Below are 22,171 nucleotides of genomic sequence, written 5' to 3'. Positions count from 1 at the left end.
ACCCGTATGAGGCCCTGAAGGCGGCGGAAAACAAGAAGGAGGTGGCCGCTGCTGGTTCAACCAACACCGCTGCTCAAGCCGCTAAGCAGCCGGAGAAGGAGTCTCAAAAACGGAAACGGAAAATGTCCCCTAGCTTGTCAGAGGATTCTGGAAGTGAGCAGCAGGATGAAGCTACTGATATCGGGGATGTGAGCAAAGTGTGTAAGGTGATCATAAAGCTTACACAGGATAATGCGTCCTTTAAGGAGTGGAATCCGTTTGCGTTGACAAAGAGTCTATATAAGGTGGTGGGAGAAATCAGCTGCGAGAGTCCTTAGGGATGGCTCGCTGCTGGTTATGTGCAAAGGAAAGCGATTGGGATTAAAAGTGTGGATGGAAAGAGGAGTTATCACAGGCGTCCCTACGAGGCGGTGACTGTGGATGACATAAAGGAGAATTTAACTGGAGCTAAGGTAGTGGACGCTAGGCGGTTGAAAGTAACCCGGTTTGGAGAAAGATGTGACAGCCTGTCGGTAATGGTAACACTTGAAAGGAAATGCCTGCCTAGTAAGGTGTTCATTGGGTACATGTGCTATGGCGTCAGGCCATATGTTCCGCCACCCCTGCGTTGCTTAAGTGCCAGCGCTTTGGGCATATTGCAGCGATCTGCAGAGGGAAGCAAAGGTGTGGTAAATGGGAAGTGTGACGTAGGAGCAAAACTGAAGTGCTGTAACTGGGGAAGAACATAGCTCTGCCTACGGGGATGCAGGTTTAGCAAAAGAGCTGCTGAGGTGCAAAAAATCAGGGTCTCTCAAGGTATATCCTATGCGGATGCAGTCAGGAAAGTGTCAAGTAACAAGGTTAACGTAAATACAGTGAGAGAAGCCAACGCTGCTCACAGCCAGAGCGAAAATGAGAGAAGCTATATGTTGCTCCCAAGAAGTGTGAAGGTTCCAAGTGTGGAGGTTCCAAAATTATGAAGAATACCTTTTGTTGTGGATAGAGAAGATTTTGTACTCTGTACTCTATGTTATAAACTGTGCTGCTCAAACTCAAAGGGGAACTGAAAGGATCAGGATCATTGCTAAAGCTGCAGGAAGATTCCTTGGAACAAAGGAGCTTGATTGGGCAGAAATAGAAAACAGGCTAAAGGCGCTAAATGGGAGTCAGAGTGAAAGCCTTCTCCAGATCCACAAAGCACATGAGAACTGGTTGGGAAAACTCCCATGAACCCTCGAGCACTCGATGGAGAGTATAAAGCTGGTCCAGTGTTCCACGACCAGGACGAAAACCACTCTGCTCCTCCTGAATCCGAGGTTCGACTATCGGTCGGATTCTCCTCTCCAGTACCTTGGAATAGACCTTACCGGGGAGGCTGAGGAGTGTGAGCCCTCTGTAGTTGGAACACACCCTCCGGTCCCCCTTCTTGCACAGAGGGACCACCACCCCGGTCTGCCAGTCCAGAGGCACTGTCCCCGACCGCCACGCGATGTTGCAGAGACGTGTCAGCCAAGACAGTCCTACAACATTCAGGTACTTTAGGTACTCAGGACGGATCTCATCCACCCCCGGAGCCCTGCCACCGAGGAGTTTGCAAACAACCCCAGTGACTTCAGCTTGGGTGATGGACGAGCCAGCCTCTGACGGTGGGATTAAGGAGGTCCTCAAAGTATTCCTTCCACCGTCCGACGACATCCCCAGTCGAGGTCAGCAGGTCTCCACCCGCACCGTAAACTGTGTTGGTGAAGCACTGCTTCCCCCTCCTGAGGCGCCGGACGGTTTGCCAGAATTTCTTTGGGGCCGACCGATAGTCCTCCTCCATGGCCGCGGCCGGAGGTCAGATGAAACGACAACAAAGTCGATCATTGACCTCCGGCCTAGGGTGTCCTGGTGCCACGTGCACTGATGGACACCCTTGTGCTTGAACATGGTGTTCCTTATGGACAATCCGTGGCTAGCACAGAAGTCCAATAACTGAACACCGTTAGGGTTCAGATCGGGGAAGCCGTTCTTCCCGATCACCCCTCTCCAGGTGTCACTGTCATTGCCCACGTGGGCGTTGAAGTCCCCCAGTAGAACAACGGAGTCCCCGGTCGGTGCACTGTCCAGTACCCCTCCCAAGGACTCCAAGAAGGCCGACAAAGGCCGACACAACAGTGAGAGACCTGTCCCCCCACCCGAAGGCGTTGGGGGCTCAACCCTCTCGTCCACCGGGGTGAACTCCAACATGTTCCGGCTGAGCTGAGGGGCTATAAGCAAGCCCACACCAGCCCGTCGCCTCTGCCCGCGGGCAACACCAGAGAAGTGGAGTGTCCAGCCCCTCTTGAGGAGATGGGTTCCAGAGTCCTAACTGTTCGTGGAGGTGAGGCCGACTACATCTAGGTGATACCTCTCAACTTCCCGCTCAAGCTCTTTCCCTCCCAGCGAGGCGACATTCTATGTCCCCAGAGTTAGTTTCTGTGTCCGGAGATCTGGTCGCCGGGGCCCCTGTCGTCGACTGCCGCCCGGATCTCTTTGCACCGACCCCTTATGGATCCTCCTGCGGGTGGTGGGCCCACGGGAGGGGGGCCCCACGTCGCTCTTTCGGGCTGTGCCCGGCCGGGCCCCGTGGGGCCCCAGGCGCTCGAAGTCGAGCACCCATCCCAGGCCTGGCTCCAGGATGGGGTCCCCCGGTGACGTCAATCCGGGCAATGTAACTGGCCTTGATTTTCTTGTCATCATAAGGGACTTCTGAACATTATCTAATTATTGTTTATTATTGGCCTGTTCATATTTGAAACATTTTAATCTTAATATCAAATTTGTTTTAACGGGAAAGTGACCATCTTGCCCGATGGTTTGAATGTCGAGCATTTGTCCTGACATGTGTTGTGTTTGTGGTCAGATCTCCACTGTTGTGTCCAACATCCCAAACCTGGACTTCCTGAACCTGAGCATGAACCCTCTGTGCGGGGCCCAGCTGGAGCCTTCTCTGGCCCAGAGCTTCTGCAGGGTCAGGAGGCTGGTGCTGATCAACACACGCATCAGCTGGAGCACGGTGCACACGCTCACGCGACACACACCCGAGTGAGTACACACACGCCCGTCCTGCTCCTGTCCTGTCCTACTCCTATCCCCTGTCCTGCTACTGTCCTGCTCCTGTCCTGCCCTTTTCCTGCTCCTGTCCCTGTCATCCCCTGTCCTGCTCCTGTCCTGCCCTTGTCCTGCCCTTTCCCTGCTCTTGCCCCTGTCCTGCTCCTGTCCTGCCCTTTTCATGCTCCTGCTCCAGTCCCTGTCATTCCCCTGTCCTGTCCTGCTCCTGTCCTGCCCTTTTCCTGCTCCTGTCCCTGTCATTCCCCTGCTCCTGTCCTGCTCCTGTCCTGCCCTTTTCCTGCTCCTGTCCCTGTCATTCCCCTGTCCTGCCCTGTCCTGCTCCTGTCCTTCTCCTGTCCTGCTCCTGTCAGGCCCCTGTCCTGCTCCTCTCCTGCTCCTGTCCTGCCCCTGTCCCGTTCCTGTCCTGGTCCTGTCATGCTCCTGTCCTGCTCTTAGTGGATAAAATTAACATTCAACACAGTCAACATTTCTTTGAGTATTTGTCAACGAAAACCTCAAATCAGGATTTGGCCAAATGTATCCAATTACTTTTCCTTTTTCATAAATGCTGTTAAATACAATAGTGTTCAAACCGGGCTCTGATATCTCTCACATGTGTCCGAGCGCTTTTACTTTGACTAAAACACCTGTATTTTTCCTCTTTTGCGATCTTCTGAGGTTAATCCCAGGCTGCGTCTGAATGTCCACACTCTTCCCTACAGAGGGCACTATTTAGGGCTCACGCCGTTTTTGTAGCGCTGTCCGAATGTCCAACAGGTGAAAAACTAGTGCACTCAAAATGTCCCTTGAATGCACCTTGAACAGTAGTGTCCAGTGATGGTCACTAGACTGCTTAATATAGTCCACAATGTATTGCGGGAATCATTAATACTACAGCGTCAGGTCTTTAACTGGACACAACAGACTGAATTAAGCAGAAAAACTGTACAAACGCACTATTGACTTGAGAAACACTTAAAATAAATAAACCGTTTCGCTGCTAAGTCGCTAGCGTTAGCTGCTAACCTTAGCTTGAGTCACCATCACAGGCAAAAAGTAGAAAAATCCAGTCCGTTTGCTGTTTAATGTGAGATCCATGATTTGTATTGGGATTTTTAGTCCATAAATATGTGCGTGTGAGATGCACTGGTCTCAAAGTCCTTTAAACACTGAACTGTAACACCCTCTTGTGGTGTTTTTAGCAGTGGCAGACATTTTAACTGATAAGCTTTATGTGTATTATGTTGTTTGATGTTCTTAATAGATAATTATAAAGAACATAATTAGGGAAACAATAAACTGCAGTGTAGAAAAACGTACAAATATACCAATAGAGCATACAGTATCAGTAATTGCAAAATCTTTTTTGCAAGTATTTGTGTATGTAGATAGACTAATAAAAAGGTACACTGATGAATATGTACTATGAATTTATTTAGGATAAAAGTTCTAGTTTAGATCTGAGTACTTTACCCCAAGTCTTTGTCAAATATTCAATTTTAACACAGAAAAAGAGATTTTTGCTCCAATATCTTTTTACTAAAAATGCTAGATTAAAGTTTCACTTTCGCAAAAATCTGTGCCTTTTGTGTCCCAAAGACATTAACTAATCATAAAATCTTTATGTACAAATTTTAAAATGGGAATTATTGCATAATATTTTACTTTTCACTTTCTAGGGTTTAATAAATCAATGTTTTGATCTTCTTATACTTATGTCATTAATACATGCATGTGGTTCTGTTCTAGCACAAATAGTAAACTGCAGATGCAAGATAATATATATTAACTTGTTACCATCCACCTGCGCGCCGGCGAGCATTTTCCATATCTCAAATGTTCTCTTACATCATCACTTTCACTGGTTAATACCAGCAAGTTATACATAATTTTAAAGCTTATTTTCTCAACAAAACGAATATGTCATTGATTAATATGCCCCCAAGAAGCAATTGCCAATAGTTTGTGAGAAAGTCTCAACTTTTACAAACGCATGTTCTACCTGTTTGCTTTTTATGACGGACGAAACGGCTTTAATTCTGTACATTCTTGTACTCAGTCTGTCCATAAGGAACCATAGAAAAACAATATCCACTTGTATTTTTCTTGAACTTATCCGATTTCGAGATATTGTCAAGTAAACAAAGTTTTCTTCTCTGATGATATTCAGGATGAAGGCTCGTCCGGCGCATTTCTCCGTCCATTACAAATGACCTGTTTGACTTATAAGATCGTGTTTGGCATCGATCTTTTCTTCAGACTGTTAGCTACAGAATGAGACCATCCACGAAAAAAAATTGTCGCTTCCGACGCGCGCATCTATCTTTTTTTTAGCCCTTAGCTAATGCTAGCGGTGACGTAGAAGATTTTGATTGACATATTATTCTAGCCTATAAGAATAGCTTTAGAATGGTGGGACTAAGGCCTTATTCACACAGAATCGTCTGTATTCACGTGCGTAAAGCAGTCGGAGCCTAGATTTTTGGGCAGGAGGCGACTAGATTTTCTGATTTTATTAGCCTTTTGGACGCGCATTTTGTTAGATATATGTATTATTATACCAATACAAAAATAAAATAAAAATATTATTATTATTTTTATTTTTTCGCCTCTATATGGGAAATTCATGGGTAAACTCATATGTACACATTTTCACATACATTATTTTTAGCAGTTCTAATAGATATTAGTGGCCTACAAAACATCAAAATGTATGTTTTATGATCATAGAGGAGCTAAAATTGTAATAAAACAGTTTGGCACAGTTAGCACATATTTGGATCACTTGTTCCGAATATTCTTTTTGATACAAAAAGGTCAACGGCACCAAAATGCTGTTCCTAGAGATCTGAAACTTTACACAGTTGTTGTCAACAAGATAAACAACATGTACAGTGAACAGCATAAGCACACAATGAAGTATGTCATGCTCAGGACCATTACAAATTGACAATATTCAGGCGAGACTAAAAAAAGGATGTTTTGTTTATGTTTGGGCTTCTATAGTGTAAGTTCTGAAGCCCTGACATGTGCACATGTGCACATCTGCAGAAACTAGAAGGCCTATGCTTTCTAATGATGCATCACACTTGCATGTGGGCTTTAAGATCCTCTTTTAATAAGCAATGCCTTTTGGGTATGTCCAACCATTGTGCACAGGGCAAAATAGGTGGATGGTAACAGGTTAAATACCTTACTTTATGGATGTCAGGATTATTCAAGTAATCAATAATTATGATTACCGGTATTCATGTCCCAATAAGAACCAAAGATTTTCAATTCAATCTAGGCTCTAAAATGTAATTTGGACTTTCATAAAGAGAACGCTCACTCTTGTTTGGTCATGGTTTTAACAATAATTGTAAAGTCGTGATGTGTCAATAATCCTAACTGAAATTTTATATTGTGACTTCCTTACCATACTGTGGAATTTAGTGCATCTTTAAATTGTCACCAAATATTATAACAGTTGAATAATGCACACTCTTTCTTGTAGGGCCCTCTCACACTGTATGGTTCTCATGGTAACAGTAATGTGTGTGTTTGTCCTAGGCTAGAGGAGCTGTTCCTGTGCCTGAATGACTTCAGCACCGTGGAGCACTCGGGGTCGCCCTGCCCCTCTGTGCGCCTGCTGCAGATCACCGACAACCAGCTCCAGCTCTGGGCCCAGGTCAGGAAGTTTGGCCTCATGTACCCATGCCTGAGCACGCTGGTCCTAGCCAACAACTGCCTGCTGTCTGTGGACGATCAGAAGGAGGCGCTGCAGAGGCTCTTCCCCAACCTGCGCAGCATTAACCTCAACAACTCAGGTCACTAAAGAGAACAACCTTTACTTTAATAACCAGCTCTGTTCAGACGGGATAAGTTTGACCTCTGACATTGAAATGATCCCATGACATTGGGGTTTTGTCAGTGAGCATTTCCACAGACCGTGACGGGAAGAATACTTTGAAATAGTTACATAATACCGAAAACCTGCATTATGTATTTTGTAACGTATTCCGTCACTTGCCACTTTATCACAAATAAGAGACACACTATAAGAGACACATTATGTATTTTTTCCCTCACTAAATCAGTGACGTTTAAAGCCTTAATTTCATGATTAATCACAACAAGGTATTCCTCTAATTCTAGGGAACTGTATTCTAGAAACTGTATACTGAATAACAGACATGGATGAATCGATCACAGACTACGTTGGTCATTCACCAGAGGTCCTAGTGAAACTAATCCTGTCTGAAAAGGGCTCAAGGTCAACTGTGGGCACGCACATTTTTAATAATTCCTAAACTATATTCAAAACTGGCATTAAAGTGTAGTTCTGCTGGGAATAACAACACTGGCACTGTTCATGTTCAGATGACATATTTTTGTAAGGAAAGTGGGGGATGTAACTATACTGCCACAATATCGTCCTCGTCTGCTCTCTATATTAAACTCCATTTGCTTAAACAAATACTAGATCTGAGTTTGCTTCAGTGGTAGAAGAAGATGACTACATATCCCATGATTCTGTGCGCTGGGTCACCGTCAGAGCCGCTGTTTGAGCTACACGCCGCACGCGTTCCAAACTTGCGTTAACAACAACAGCCACGGCACATGGAAGGCGCGTTGTTTGCAAAGAACAACTAATTGATTTGAGAGAAAAGCAGAGAAAAGACTGTGTAAAGCCTGCTGCTCTGATGTTCCAGATTTGGATTGGTTTTGCCAAGACGACAAGCACAAAAGGAGAAAAGGAGACGACAAACAGTATCTGCTGAAAAACAGCGTGGTACTCATGGATCTATTGAATACTCGCCAAATACGAACTCCACGAGGACTCATTTGACAACCTGACACACAAAGTTTCAGGAATTGATTGGAAATCAAATCCAGTCCGGAACTGTAAAATTCAGACATCGCCACTGCCTCGCCCTCCAGAGCTGCAGAACACACAGGGATCAACGTGGTTTCTCCAATGTTGACTTGTTAAACTGTGTTAAAACTTTTTTTATATTCTTTTTGAGTATTCCACCAGGCTGTTCACAGTGTAGGTTCTTGAACTTTTCACTGTAGAAAAGTAAGCACTGAACAATGAATAAGAATGACAGGATAATATGGCCAATATGCGTATTATTGTAAGTAGGGCTGGGCAACGATTACAATTTTTAATCGCGATTAATCACATTAATCACGATTAATCGCATTTTTACGTGCAGAATTCAAAATTAAGTGTAAAATGCATCAGCATTTTTATTCAGTAGCATCCATCCATCCATCTTCTGCCGCTTTATCCGGGGCCAGGTCGCGGGGGCAGCAGTCTGAGCAAGGACACCCATACTTCCCTCTCCCCAGACACTTCCTCTAACTCCTCCGGGGGGATCCCGAGGCGTTCCCAGGCCAGCCGAGAGACATAGTCTCTCCAGCGTGTCCTGGGTCTTCCCCGGGAAGAGGCCCCGGGGAAGACCCAGGACACGCTGGCCTGTTTCAGGCATGGGACATGCTGAAACACCTCCCGAGGGAGGCGCCCAGGAGGCATCCGGAACAGATGCCCGAGCCACCTCAGCTGGCTCCTCTCGACGTGGAGGAGCAGCGGCTCTACTCCGAGCTCCCCCCATGTGACCGAGCTCCTCACCTTATCTCTAAGGGAGCGCCCAGCCACACGGCGGAGGAAACTAATTTCGACCGCTTGTATCCGCGATCTTGTTCTTTCGGTCACTACCCAAAGCTCATGACCATAGGTGAGGGTAGGAACGTAGACCGACCGGTAAATAGAGAGCTTTGCCTTTCGGCTCAGCTCCCTCTTCACCACAACGGTCCGATGCAGCGACTGCATCACTGCAGCCGCTGCACCGATCCGCCTGTCGATCTCACGCTCCATCCTTCCCTCACTCGTGAACAAGACCCCGAGATACTTGAACTCCTCCACCTGGGGCAAGGACTCCCCACCCACCTGAAGAGGGCAAGCCACCTTTTTCCGGTCGAGAACCATGGCCTCGGATTTGGAGGTGCTGATTCTCATCCCAGCCGCTTCACACTCGGCTGCAAACCGTCCCAGTGCATGTTGCAGGTCCGGGTTTGATGGAGCCATCAGGACAACATCGTCTGCAAACAGCAGAGATGAGATCCTGTGGTCCCCAAACCGGACACCCTCCGACCCCTGACTGCGCCTAGAAATTCTGTCCATAAAAATTATGAACAGAACCGGTGACAAAGGGCAGCCCTGGCGGAGTCCAACATGCACTGGGAACAGGTCTGACTTACTGCCGGCAATGCGAACACAGCTCCTGCTCCGGTCATACAGGGACCGGACAGCCCTGAGCAAAGGGCCCCGGACCCCGTACTCCCGAAGCACCCCCCAAAGGACACCCCGAGGGACACGGTCGAAAGCCTTCTCCAGATCCACAAAGCACATGTGGACTGGTTGGGCAAACTCCCATGAACCCTCGAGCACCCGATGGAGGGTATAGAGCTGGTCCAATGTTCCACGACTGGGACGAAAACCACTCTGCTCCTCCTGAATCCGAGGTTCGACTATCGGTCGGATTCTCCTCTCCAGTACCTTGGAATAGACCTTACCCGGGAGGCTGAGGAGTGTGATCCATCTGTTGTTGGAACACACCCTCCGGTCCCCCCTCTTGAACAGAGGGACCACCACCCCGGTCTGCCAGTCCAGAGGCACGGTCCCCGACCGCCACGCGATGTTGCAGAGACGTGTCAACCAAGACAGTCCTACAACATCCAGATACTTTAGGTACTCAATGCGGATCTCATCCACCCCCGGAGCCCTGCCACCGAGGAGTTTGCGAACAACCTCAGTGACTTCAGCTTGGGTGATGGATGAGCCAGCCTCCGAGTCCCCGGTCTCTACTTCCTCTTCGGAAGACGTGACTGAGGGATTAAGGAGATCCTCAAAGTATTCCTTCCACCGTCCGACAACATCCCCAGTCGAGGTCAGCAGGCCTCCACCCACACCGTAAAAGGTGTTGGTGAGACACTGCCTCCCCCTCCTGAGGCGCCGGAAGGTTTAAGATAAGATAAGATAAGATAAGATAATCCTTTATTGTCCCACATGGGGAAATTTCATTGGTGCAACGCAGGAAGATACAGAGGTAGATACAGAAGAACAGAACAACAGAACAGATCACTTATAGGAAGTCTGAAAAACACTTTCAGTAGAAAATTTCCTATAAATAAAAACTCCCATGGACAAATAAGTAAATAAATAAATACATAAATACCATTGCGTGTGATCACGACAGTAATTGCACATGAATATGTGTCACGACGGCACATGGATTGCACAGTAATTGCACATAAATTCCAACAGTAATTGCACATATGACGAAATTGCACATCAGTATTAGGTTAGGTCAGTATTTCGAGTGTTCAGAACTAACAGTGTTTGTTATAAAGTCTGACAGCAGCAGGAAGGAAAGACCTTCGAAACCTCTCCTTCACACAGCGAGGGTGGATCAGTCTCTCACTGAAGCTGCTCTCCAGAGCGCACAGAGTGTCCTGCAGGGGGTGAGACTCATGGTCCAGCATAGATGTGAATCTAGCCAGGACCCTTCTGTCCCCCACCTCCTGCACCGAGTCCAGAGCACAGCCCAGGACGAAGCTGGACTTCTTGATGACTTTGTCCAGCCTCTTCCTCTCCCTCTCTGTGATGCTGCTGCTCCAGCAGGCCACACCGTACAGGAGGGCTGATGCCACCACAGAGTCATGGAAGGTCTTCAGGAGTAGCCGACTCTGGCTCTTCCTGTACAGTGCGTCTGTGTTATGAGTCCAGTCCAGTTTGTGGTTCAGATGAACACCCAGGTACTTGTATGAGTCCACTCTCTCAATGTCCCGTCCCTGGATGTTCACTGGTAAGGGGGCAGTGGGGTGGCGTCTGCGGAAATCCACCACCATCTCCTTGGTCTTCCCCGCGTTGATGAGGACTTGGTTCCGCTGACACCAGTCCACAAAGTCCTGCGCCAGTCCTCCGTACTCCGCATCATCGTCATCCGTGATGAGTCCGATGATGGCAGAGTCATCAGAGAACTTCTGCAGGACACAGCTGTCCGTGTCATGTCTGAAGTCTGCAGTGTAAAGGGTGAAGAGAAAGGGCGCGAGGACAGTGCCCTGGAGCGCCCCCACACTGCAGGTCCGAGTGTCAGACACACAGTCCCGTGCTCTCACAAACTGGGGTCGGTCCGTGAGGTAGTCCAGGATCCACTCTGCCAGGTTATACTCCACACCAGCCGTCTCCAGCTTGTCCCTCAGGAGCAGCGGCTGGATGGTGTTGAAGGCGCTGGAAAGATCGAAGAACAGGATCCTCACAGAGCTGCCAGGCTTTTCCAGGTGTGAGAGAGAGCGGTGCAGCAGGGAGATGACGGCGTCCTCCACTCCGATGCCAGGCCGATATGCAAACTGCAGCGGGTCCATAGCTGAGCTCACGGTGGAGCGGAGGTGGTCCTGGACCAGCCGCTCCAGTGTCTTCATCAGGTGGGACGTGAGAGCCACTGGCCTGAAGCTGTTGAAGTCTTTGGCGCGCGGTGTCTTAGGCACAGGTACCAGACAGGAGGTCTTCCAGACCTGTGGTACCACCCTCAGCTTCAGGCTCATGTTGAAGACATGCTCCTTAACTCCACACAGTTCATCTGCGCAGGACTTAAGGGGCCTGGGGCTGATGCCGTCAGGTCCTGCTGCCTTCCTCACTTTAATCCTCTTCAGCTCACTCCTCACCTGTGCTGCTGTGACAGTCAGTGGTTGGCAGGGGGGCCGTGTGCTGGGGGGATGGGTGAGTCCAGGCGAAGTGGGGAGCTGAAGGTCCGGGGCAGAGAAGCGAAGAGGAACAGATGCAGGGCATTGTCCAACTGTGGAAGAGGGAGCATGCAGCTGTGCAGGGGGAGGGGCGGGTGACCGATCAAATCTCAAGAAGTGAGCATTTAAATCATTCACCCACTGTAGATCTCCCTCTGTCTGGGCAGGGGGGATTTTGAAGCCCGAGATGGTTTTCAGGCTCCTCCACACTCCCTGAATGTTCTTTTGCCGCAGCTGCTCCTCCATCCTCCTCTTGTAGCCGGCCTCAGCCTGCCTGATCTTCCTCCTCAGCTCCTTCTGCACAGTCCTCAGCTCCTCCTTGTTCCCTGACCTGAAGGCTCTCTTCTTCTCCTTCAGCAGAGCCTTCAGTTCACGGTTAATCCATGGCTTGTTGTTTGGAAAACACCGCACCGTCCGGGAGGGAACAATGTTTTCAAAACAGAAGTTGATGTAGTCCGTGATGCACTCTGTGATGGTGTTGATGTCCTTCCCATGTGGGCCATAGAGTTCAGTCCAGACAGTGGTGCTGAAGCAGTCCCTCAGAGCCTCCTCGCTCTCAGCAGACCACATCCTCACCTCACGGGACACCACAGGCTCCCTGCGCACGATGGGTTCATACACAGGCCTCAGATGTACAAGGTTGTGGTCCGAGCTGCCCAGGGGAGGGAGGGGGGAAGAGGAATAAGCTTCTTTGGTGTTGGCAAAAAACAAGTCCAATGTTCTATTGTTTCTGGTGGGGCAGGTAACTACTGGTACTACTAATACTGGGTGTATGTTGGTAGAACAGAAGAGGGAGAAGCGTGGTTAAAGTCACCAGAGACGAGGAAGAGAGCCTGTGAGTGCTGTGTTTGCCAGAATTTCTTTGGTGCCGACCGATAGTCCTCCTCCATGGCCTCCCCGAACTCAGATGACACAACAACAAAGTCGATCATTGACCTCTGGCCTAGGGTGTCCTGGTGCCATGTGCACTGATGGACACCCTTGTGCTTGAACATGGTGTTCGTTACGGACAATCCGTGGCTAGCACAGAAGTCCAATAACTGGACACCGCTCGGGTTCAGATCAGGGAAGCCGTTCTTCCCGATCACCCCTCTCCAGGTGTCACTGTCATTGCCCACGTGGGCGTTGAAGTCCCCCAGTAGAACAACGGAGTCCCCGGTCGGTGCACTGTCCAGTACCCCTCCCAAGGACTCCAAGAAGGCCGGGTACTCTGCACTGCTGTTCGGCCCGTAGGCCGCCACAACAGTGAGAGACCTGTCCCCCACCCGAAGGCGGAGGACCCTCTCGTTCACTGGGGTAAACTCCAACACGTGGCGGCTGAGCTGTGGGGCTATAAGCAAGCCCACACCAGCCCGCCGCCTCTCCCCGGGGGCAACACCAGAGAAGTGGAGCGTCCAGCCCCTCTCAAGGAGATGGGTTCCAGAGCCCAAACTGTGCGTGGAGGTGAGGCCGACTATATCTAGTCGGTATCGCTCGCTATTCAGTAGCAGTTAAATAAGATATTAAGTATTCACTTGCCACAAAATCCTGAGCCACAATCATTAAAGATTAACAGGCCACTTCAGAGGTAACGTCAGAAACATTGTAATCTCATTAAACATTAGACACTCAAAACACATTTTAGGAGCAGCATAACCAGTCTAGTACCAAATTTCCCTAAACCAGAAAACACTTCAGTACAGTTTATACATTCTTAGAACTTGACACTAAAGCGCCATAACATAACATTAGTTGTACAAACAAACACTTAACTAGTTAAATACAAATAAATACATTGTGTACATTTTAACTTAAACAATGTTATCAAACACAAAACTAAAGCTTATTGCCACTGCCAGGGCGTTGAAAAGAACCAGAAAAGTTTGTAGATTCCTAAAACTGGGTGTTTTTTTACTCCTCTGCACTGAGGCAGTTGAGGCAGCAGAAGGAGGCAGTCCACAGGGCCAGTAATGGAGAGTGCTACAAAGATGCAAAGTACGGATTTAGCAGGGAGGTGTTGAGAGCTAGATCTCAGTAAAATATGCGTCTGAAGCAGCAGTTCTCCAACAACAACCCCGCCCCTGTGTGGAGTGGGCTCCGGCTTCTCACCAACTACAAGTCCAGAGCCTGTTTGTGGACTTAAGCTCTGCATTCAACACCATCCTTCTTGCTCTGCTCCAAGACAAGCTCTCCCAGCTCAACGTGCCTCACTCCACCTGCAGGTGGATCACTGACTTCCTTCCTCCGACGGGAATGAGTCTGTCTACAGGAGAGAGGTGGACCGGCTGGTGTCCTGGTGCAGCGGTAACGACCTGGAGCTCAATACCCAGAAGACAGTGGAGATGATCGTGGACTCCACATACCACCATTACCCATTACCATCAGCTCCCTCACCAGGATGGCCCAGCAGAGTATGTACTTGCTGCGGCAGCTGAGGAAAGCCATGCTGCCAGCGGAGATGATGGTGCAGTTCTACACGGCCATCATTGAGTCCATCCTCACCTCCACCATCACCGTGTGGTACGCTGGAGCCACAGCCAGGGACGATCAGCTGTAGACTTCCATCTCTGCAGGACCTGTACGTCAGGTTGGATCACAGCTGACCCTTCTCATCCTGGACACGGACTATTTGAGAACCTCCCGCCACAAGAACAGTTTCTTTCCCTCTGCCGTTGGACTCATGAACACTACTGTCACTTTAAACATAATTTAATCACTCACTGCACTACATCTGTAAATTCTACTGTAAATGTTGTGTAAATAGAAAGCCCATTTTTATTTAATTTTTATCCTGTAGCAGATTTAAATTGTTTTTCTTTTTGATTTTATATAGGTTTTATCATTGTTTTATGTTGCACAGAATCACTGAAGCAAGTTCTTATGTTTGTGAATTCTGTTAATTAGCAATGACAATAAACCATTTCTGATGCTGATTTTTCATAGTTTGTGATGAACGTTAGAGGCTAACGCTAACTCCCCCATTGAAAATACATCAGTGCTAACTGTGGAAAGAACATGCGGAGGTGCCGTGTGTGAGGAGAACATGTGCAGTGAAGGTTCTGCTGGTACAGAGGAGGCTCCTGTCGCTGTACTTTGGAGACGGAGCAGAGCGGCCTCTGACCAGCTGGCTCTTAACTAAAACTAGCACGTTACTCATTTGTACTTGTGCTAGATTTAGCTTGGAAAACAAAACTAGTGCATTAAGCCACTAACTCGGGGGATTGTTTCAGACCTTATTATTCTTGATATTTGAAAAAGTAATAAATTGTTCTCTTTAATGATTTTGTCTTCAAAGAATGAAAAAGCCACAGCTGATTCAAAACGTAAATATCAGCCTTTTTTTCAATGACAATTTCATACAATTTTCACCAGTTGACTACAGCAGATTTTGTGTCGTGCAGGGCTGAGTAAATGGGAGGACATCGAGCGTCTGAACTTCTTCCCGAACCTGGTGGAGGTGAAGGCCAAGGGCATTCCTCTGCTGCAGCACTACTCCACTGAGGAGCGACGGAACCTGCTGCTGGCACAGTGAGAGCGCGCACATCACACACACACACACACACACCCACACACACACACACACACAAACACACAAACACACACACACACACACACACATTTACGTGCCTTTTACCGTAGCTCATGGCTCCTCTCCCCCCGTAGGCTGCCCTCGGTACTGCTGCTTAACGGCAGTTCTGTGTCGGAGGGAGAGCGGGAGGACGCAGAGAGGTTCTTCATCAGATACTACCAGGAGCGAGGAGGCCACGAGCTTCCTCAGAGGTGGGCTCCCAGACACATCTGAACTCTCTGACACACGGGCTTACAAAACCTCTTTCTTACACTTACTCTGAGAAATTGATCCAAATCACAGTTAGCAAGAATAATGTATAGAATGAAAAGCACACACATGACTTTCTGTCAGTCAGGCGTTCCCTCATCAGGATTGGTGTTAGTTCTCCATCTATCAGCAGAGGGAATTACCTTGAGGAAATTTTAAAAAGCTAGTTTTCCCCCGACATGCTAATGTAACCATGCATAAGTGTGGGAAATTTGAAACGCTTTGTTTTTGTGAGGCTCAGAGAAGGAGAAGCGAAAACAGCCTGATTAAAGAAACAATTGTGAATGAAGAAACATACAACAACAGGTGTGTTTTTGATGAGGGAACGATGTTAAAACATGGTTCGAAGCTTTAAAAAAGTTAATTTAGCATAATATGAGTCCTTTAACTTTACAGCCAAGTTTCCCAAAACCCAGCAGCGTTTGCCTTTTGTAATGTTGAGTGTTTTATGGAAAGTATATTATTCTATATTCAATGCTGGGATGTAGCATTATCTCTTCAAAACAAATTTGGACTTAAGGAACTAACGACTTGGGAAACAAATAACACATTAAATAAAACTCTCTTTTGTGTCCTGTGTACACAGACACTGGCAAGACCCCAGTGTCTGTGTACACTGTGTGTGAATGTGTCTGTAAATATGAGTGTGAATTGGTGAATAGAGCCTTGATGTAAAATGCTTTGAGTGCCTTGAAGGTAGAACAGCGTTATATAAATGTGAGTTTTCGACACACTGCCCTCTATGGGCTGAATAGTCTCCTATCATCAAGACATGTGAACGAGAGAGAGGCATTATGAGAGCAACATTCTATTGCTTAAAAAGTTTGTCTTTTTGTATTGATGTCCAAAATGATCAGAAACATTATTAATGATGTTAAATGTACTAGCGCTGTTTAAACACGCCACCCTTCATGCGGCTTCAAGATGAATGGGATCGAATGTTTGAATCAGTATGCGTGCGCACGACATGAATGACATTTGGACATCAGATAAGATTTGCATTAGTGACATTTGGGGTTGATAACGGGTCTATCTTACATCTGCGTCCTGCCTTAAAGTACCCTCAGACCATGATAGACCCTGGGTGCGTGCGGCGGTCCGCCCGTGGTCCACCTGTAGTCCACTTAACCTGCTCAGAATGTGGAGGCCTTACTCACTGGAGGTGCAGGCCTGACTCAGGGAAACTAACCTTTGTGAGACAATGCCACCAGTCTGTGCGGCTCAATGGTGCCTTTGTGCCACAGTTCTGCCAGCGCGAAACGAATACAAGGCTTTTTTAGGTATAGGTATTCTCCTGCTCCTGAACCTGAGCTCAGACGGCTTTTCTGTCACTGTGCACGGATCACACTTACACCCATGAGTTGTCAGATTTAAATATAGTCGTCAGAGGACATTTAGAGTTCCTGGGGATTGGCAAGAATTTTATTTCGATATTTTATATTTTATAATATTTCACTACAGGGGTCTCAAACCTTTTCCCCCCAGAGAGGTACTTTTACAACATGAAAATTAGAGATTGACCAATATGGCTATTTTTTTGTGGCCGATGCCCATTCTTTAGAATCCAGAAAAAAGGAAGATCGATAAGATATACATCGCAAATATTCTTAGGCTACTTTGTTGGGCCGAATTTCCCCAAATTATGTAATTTTAATGTACTACAAACTCCCCCACACCCCTGGTTTACCACAAACCTATAAGAAAGCAGTGCACTGTCTTCTTCGCACTGCAGGTAGCAGATATGCAAAAGTGCAAATATTGACCCGTTATATTAGTCAACAAATATGTTGGCCTAATGAAAATGGTGCAGGAGTTACTCTGGTTGGCACAAGAAAATTTGCTTTTATAACAGCGACAGGTAACCTTACACCAGGTCCAGATGTCTGTGTAACATGATGTAGGTGATTTTACTAGTACAAGTACTGTAGTGTTATTCATGTCCTCCCCCTTATGGAAGAGGGTGACATTCAAGTCGATATTGATTAAAGAATTGGATCAAGATTTCAAATATGACACACTGCGTGAGTGTAGGTATGTTTGTTATCATATTCTAAGAGTAATTTGGGGCACCAGCCGTAGATTAGGCTTTTAACAATTCTACAATCAACCGCCGCTCGGAGCCGCCGCTCGGAGCCACCGTCCCCTCCCCTTCGACTGATCATTTTTGGTAGCATAGCACACTCCAAAAAAACTCGCAGTCTAGAGCCCTGCATGTACAACGGTAATAGGCATGTGTGGAATCAAATTAGAATTATTCAGCTTCATATGTCTTATTCCCAATTCCTTTGTTGAGTTATTTGGAATGGGATGGAGAGATACTACACTACAGTATTCATCTTTTTCCAGAAGTTGCTACGAGCGCCCCCATAATACTTAATCCTCCTTCTAGTTGTATTACAGGCTGCCGACCTCCAGAGAATATAAGTTCTACACAGACTAAAATGTCATTGTCAGGTCCAGGGAGTCTTTGACTTGTTGGTCACATGAACATTGGACATTTTACACACATCAATCTACTTAATAGCATATTTTAGATGCAAGACTTTTCCCTTTTTCTCCACGTAAGTGAACGTAGTTCCCGCTCGATAGATGTGTCATTACAACAGAAGTGTTGATCCATGGGAAAAGAGGCAACAGTGGGCGGGGCTGAATAAGGGCAGTAGAAATGTAGAAGATTTAGACTTGAGCTTTGCATAGATCAGTAAAATTCCCATGCCTAGCTTGACAGGTGAAAGAAGAGCAGTTTTTCCCCTTCGCTTGAACTGCTGACTGTTGAAATTGTAGGCATTATTGGACATAACGTGTAGGGTTAGGGTTTGAGTGCTAGAATCCACTTCACATTGTTGTATACAACTGCACATGGAACCTGGTATGTGTGCTATCCACTCTGCCACCGAACACCACCGAAGTACCCTTATTTTGTGCTATAGTGCTATTAAAAAAATGTCAATGATGTTTTGTTTTGGGGACACGTTAAAGTTAAAATCACTTAATTTTAAAAGTCAGTTTTGCATAGTGAGTCTCCTTTAAAGTTAATGCTAATCTGATTATAATAGAACACTGTTTATTGATCATATCTAACTGACAGATACTTAAAGTATCTGTTTTAGAGCTGTTTTGTTTCATCCTGTTTGATGAAAGCACAATGTTGTGCACTCAAAGTTGTATTATTGCACGTTTGAGTCATCTTCATTCTGCTGCAAAGACTCCGTTGCTCCGGCAGTTTCAGGATACACGCTGTTTACTTCAGCAATTTTATTTTATTAAACGATGACACGCGTAGGATTCAGCAGTGTCGCGCGGCCATTTTGACACAAATGAGAAAAAATTCCACTTAACAGCATTAAAATATATATATCATAAATGAACTAAATAGGAAATTGATCCACCCAAAATTGTTTGTAGAGAAGTGTGACGAGACATTTAGTGTTAAAAAAAGAAAAGAAACACAACTTCATTCTAAAACACAGAAAAACTTTATTTAGAAGTCATTAAAATGCAACCAATTCCACGTCAGTTAGAGGTAACATGGGGCGAACATGCAAACTCCACAACCTCCCCGCGGTAACGACACTCCCTGCTCCCAACGCCAAGTGAAACAGGGAGGAGTCAAACGTAAATGTCTGCCCCGGGCCTTGGGACTTTTTTTCCGCTTTGGGGGGCAGGGTCAGTGTTCTTCTGAGGGGTCCGGCGGTCACAGGAGAAGGACAAATCACTCACTCCGCTCATTAGCCCGATGCCACGGCGCTGATAGATGGATTTAACGCCGCTCTGGTCCTTTCTCACTTAACCGTCCATTAGGGAACACTGGCAGCGTAAGACAATGAGAACTTATCGCCTGCATCATGATCGGAATTCTTTTCAAGCTCCTTATCCTGATATAAAGGCTTCTAGCTAAATGGCTGCGCTGCGAACAGGACTTTGTAGAGGAGAAGTCCCAGAGCGGGCCCGGAGTTTTGGCCCAGGCGCGAGGGGACCAGAGGACCGGGCTTTGTGGGGCTGTGCAGGAGGGAAGGGCCCAGCTGTTACAGTAGAGCTTTTCTCCTGCACTTATTTAACGGTTGCAAGGGCCTTATCTGGAGCAGGTGGTCCCTGGAGGAGGCTGAGTGCTTTTCCCACGGCAGTGCGCTCAGGTTCTGCCCCGCTAAAGTACAGTGCTGTTTTCCTGGGGTTTAGGTCAATACTTAAAGGACACACAGTGCACACAGCAATTTTACAATTTTATCCATGTTCCCTCATCAATAACACGCCTGGAGTTGTTTTCAGCTTTTTTCCCCCAATACGGTTTTAAGTTTTTCCACAATTCTGTGTCTATGGGGTTGTTAAGTGATGACGTCATCCCTTTGTTCATTATAATGGCAGTTTGGTGATTTTAACCCCGCCCAGGGTTTGAACAAAGCTGTTTAGAAATTTTAAATTGCACTTAGAGAGTTCTTGGAAAGTGCATTATTAATTGTTATGATTGTTATCATTATTATGATTATTTATAGATAATTTTACACAAATTATCCAATATTGTTTTCAAATATAATCTAGGCCTGAAAATAACATTTAAAAAAATAAAATTAAAACAAAGCATTTTATTGGCAAAAAACAAATGACACACAGATATTGTTTAGTGTCACACATTTTCAGATTTCTAATATGTCTTTAAACCATCGGGAGGCTTGTGTCAATGGAACATTTTGACCCTCGTGTCACACAGAGCTCTGCTGTAGAAGTGTAAAAGAACATCTCGAGACAAAATCATCTTTCTGCCACTTTGTCTCAAAGTGGTAGGTTTGGGTCGATGAGTAACTAGCAATAAAAACACCTTTAATAAATTAAAGATGGATACAATTAAGGCCAGACTATGAAACAAACACAAATATGTCCATGACAAGCAGGCGGGGCCCCTCCAGAACAAAACATATTCCATGATCTAACTAGTCCTTGTGGACGTTGCAGGTACCACATCCTGGTGTCTAAGTACGGGGAGCTGGCCCCTCTGGCGGAGGTGGACCTGAGGCCTCGCTGCACTATGGTGGAGGTGCTGTGGGGGGAGCGTGTGGAGACTCTGGGCCTGGGCCTGGAGCAGACCGTGGGCGACCTGAAGAAGCAGCTCCGGGGCCTGCTGCAGCTGCACACACAGGGAGTGCGCCTCTTCTACATCAACCGGGAAATGTGCTCCGTGCTGGGCCCCGAGGAGATGAAGTGCGGCAGCCGGGCCCTGCACTCCTACAGCATCCGCGATGGTGACCAGATCCTGGTGGTGCCCCGGGCCAAGAGCCGCTGCTCGTCCAGCGACGCCTGAGCGCTGCTTCCCTAAAGCCTGCCTTTGAATGTAGACTGAGGGGCTGCACACACGGGACTGGACCTGCAGGGGCCGTATATTGGCCCGCTCAAGGGTACGTGTGCTTTACAGGACAATAATATAAGACTAGAGCAGCATGGCCCACTCCAAAGTGACCGCATGTTACACAGCAGACGCACATGATCATTACTGGACAAAGTAGACAAGAATAGTGATATATTGTTGAGATTAATATAATATAAAGACCTTTATTCATAAATGCAGATTATTTAGGCGGAGAACACATGGGTACAGCAGGTGGCTTAAGCCCGCTGCACAAACATCCTGTCATGTGTTCCGGCTTTTAGTTTTTAATATTGTTGGTGACAACACAAGAGAAAATACCTTTTGATTTAAATTTCCCCCAATGCAAATGTAGACTCTGAGTTTGCCATACAAGCGCGGCTTGTGTGTGTGGGGGTAGCCGAGCTTTGGTGGTCCTGGACCGTGTGTTTTGGCCGGTATCAGAGAAGTTTTACATCTGAAGAAGCTCAGACTTTTACAGATTGTTCTCACAGTAGTTTGGGGCACGGTGCCAGAGAAGTGAGCGACCCCTGATGGTGGTTCTCATGTCATAGCATGTTAGCATGAGGCGTAGTGAATGTGCCTCAGTGTTCACGATACTGACATTTCAAACTTGATTTCGATGATAAGGAATACTAAATTCTCCATACAGATTTTGTTAACACAGCAATCATTTAAAATGCTCTTTTTAGGTCAAGATTTTGGACAATAGACTGACATTTTCAACTCAAAATAATAGTCTTTATCAATATTGCAATTTTTTAATATATGTTTAACACAATAATTATTGAAGGGTTTTTGTTTGTTTTTTTGAACCAGTAATACAATTTGGTCTAAAACGTTCTTCTTAAAATTTGAAGGAATTTTCTTGATACTGGTCAAATTTTGTCTCGTTAAAGATTTTTTTTAGAATCAATACTTGTTCAAATGAATATCTAGTCTTGATACTAGTTTTTGTATGGATCAGTATATGATTTTCAATACGCCTCAGCCCAGGAGGACGTGCTCCAGAGTCATTAGACTTAAACCACAGCAGATGTTGAACATGTGCACCGAGACAAAACAGACAAAATATCACAACTACTACAACTACTGTTCAGCTCACCCTGTGCTCCCTCTCCTGCACTCCCCTGTACACCCCCGTGCTCTCCTCTGCT

At 46.6% G+C, this 22,171-nt stretch overlaps 1 protein-coding gene across 1 annotated transcript in view; it reads left to right on the top strand.

Moving 5' to 3' along the window:
- LOC140361222 (tubulin-specific chaperone cofactor E-like protein) overlaps window positions 1–21,791 on the top strand; it is a 49,179-nt gene extending 27,388 nt beyond the window's left edge. Inside the window, exons 5-9 of the mRNA XM_072446955.1 lie at window positions 2,864–3,045; window positions 6,604–6,860; window positions 15,222–15,348; window positions 15,484–15,600; window positions 20,606–21,791. Coding sequence (XP_072303056.1) covers window positions 2,864–3,045; window positions 6,604–6,860; window positions 15,222–15,348; window positions 15,484–15,600; window positions 20,606–20,951 — 1,029 coding nt within the window. The 3' untranslated portion in view covers window positions 20,952–21,791. The remainder of the gene's footprint in view (window positions 1–2,863; window positions 3,046–6,603; window positions 6,861–15,221; window positions 15,349–15,483; window positions 15,601–20,605) is intronic.
- The last annotated feature ends 380 nt before the right edge of the window (window positions 21,792–22,171 follow it).

This window comes from Eucyclogobius newberryi, unplaced genomic scaffold (assembly GCF_026437365.1).
Source record: "Eucyclogobius newberryi isolate DKJ021-1_F unplaced genomic scaffold, fEucNew1.0.hap1 SCAF_15, whole genome shotgun sequence".
NCBI classification, from domain to species: Eukaryota; Metazoa; Chordata; class Actinopteri; order Gobiiformes; family Gobiidae; genus Eucyclogobius; species Eucyclogobius newberryi.
The sequence above is the reverse complement of the archived record's forward strand: the minus strand, read 5'-3'. Positions and strand labels throughout refer to the sequence as shown.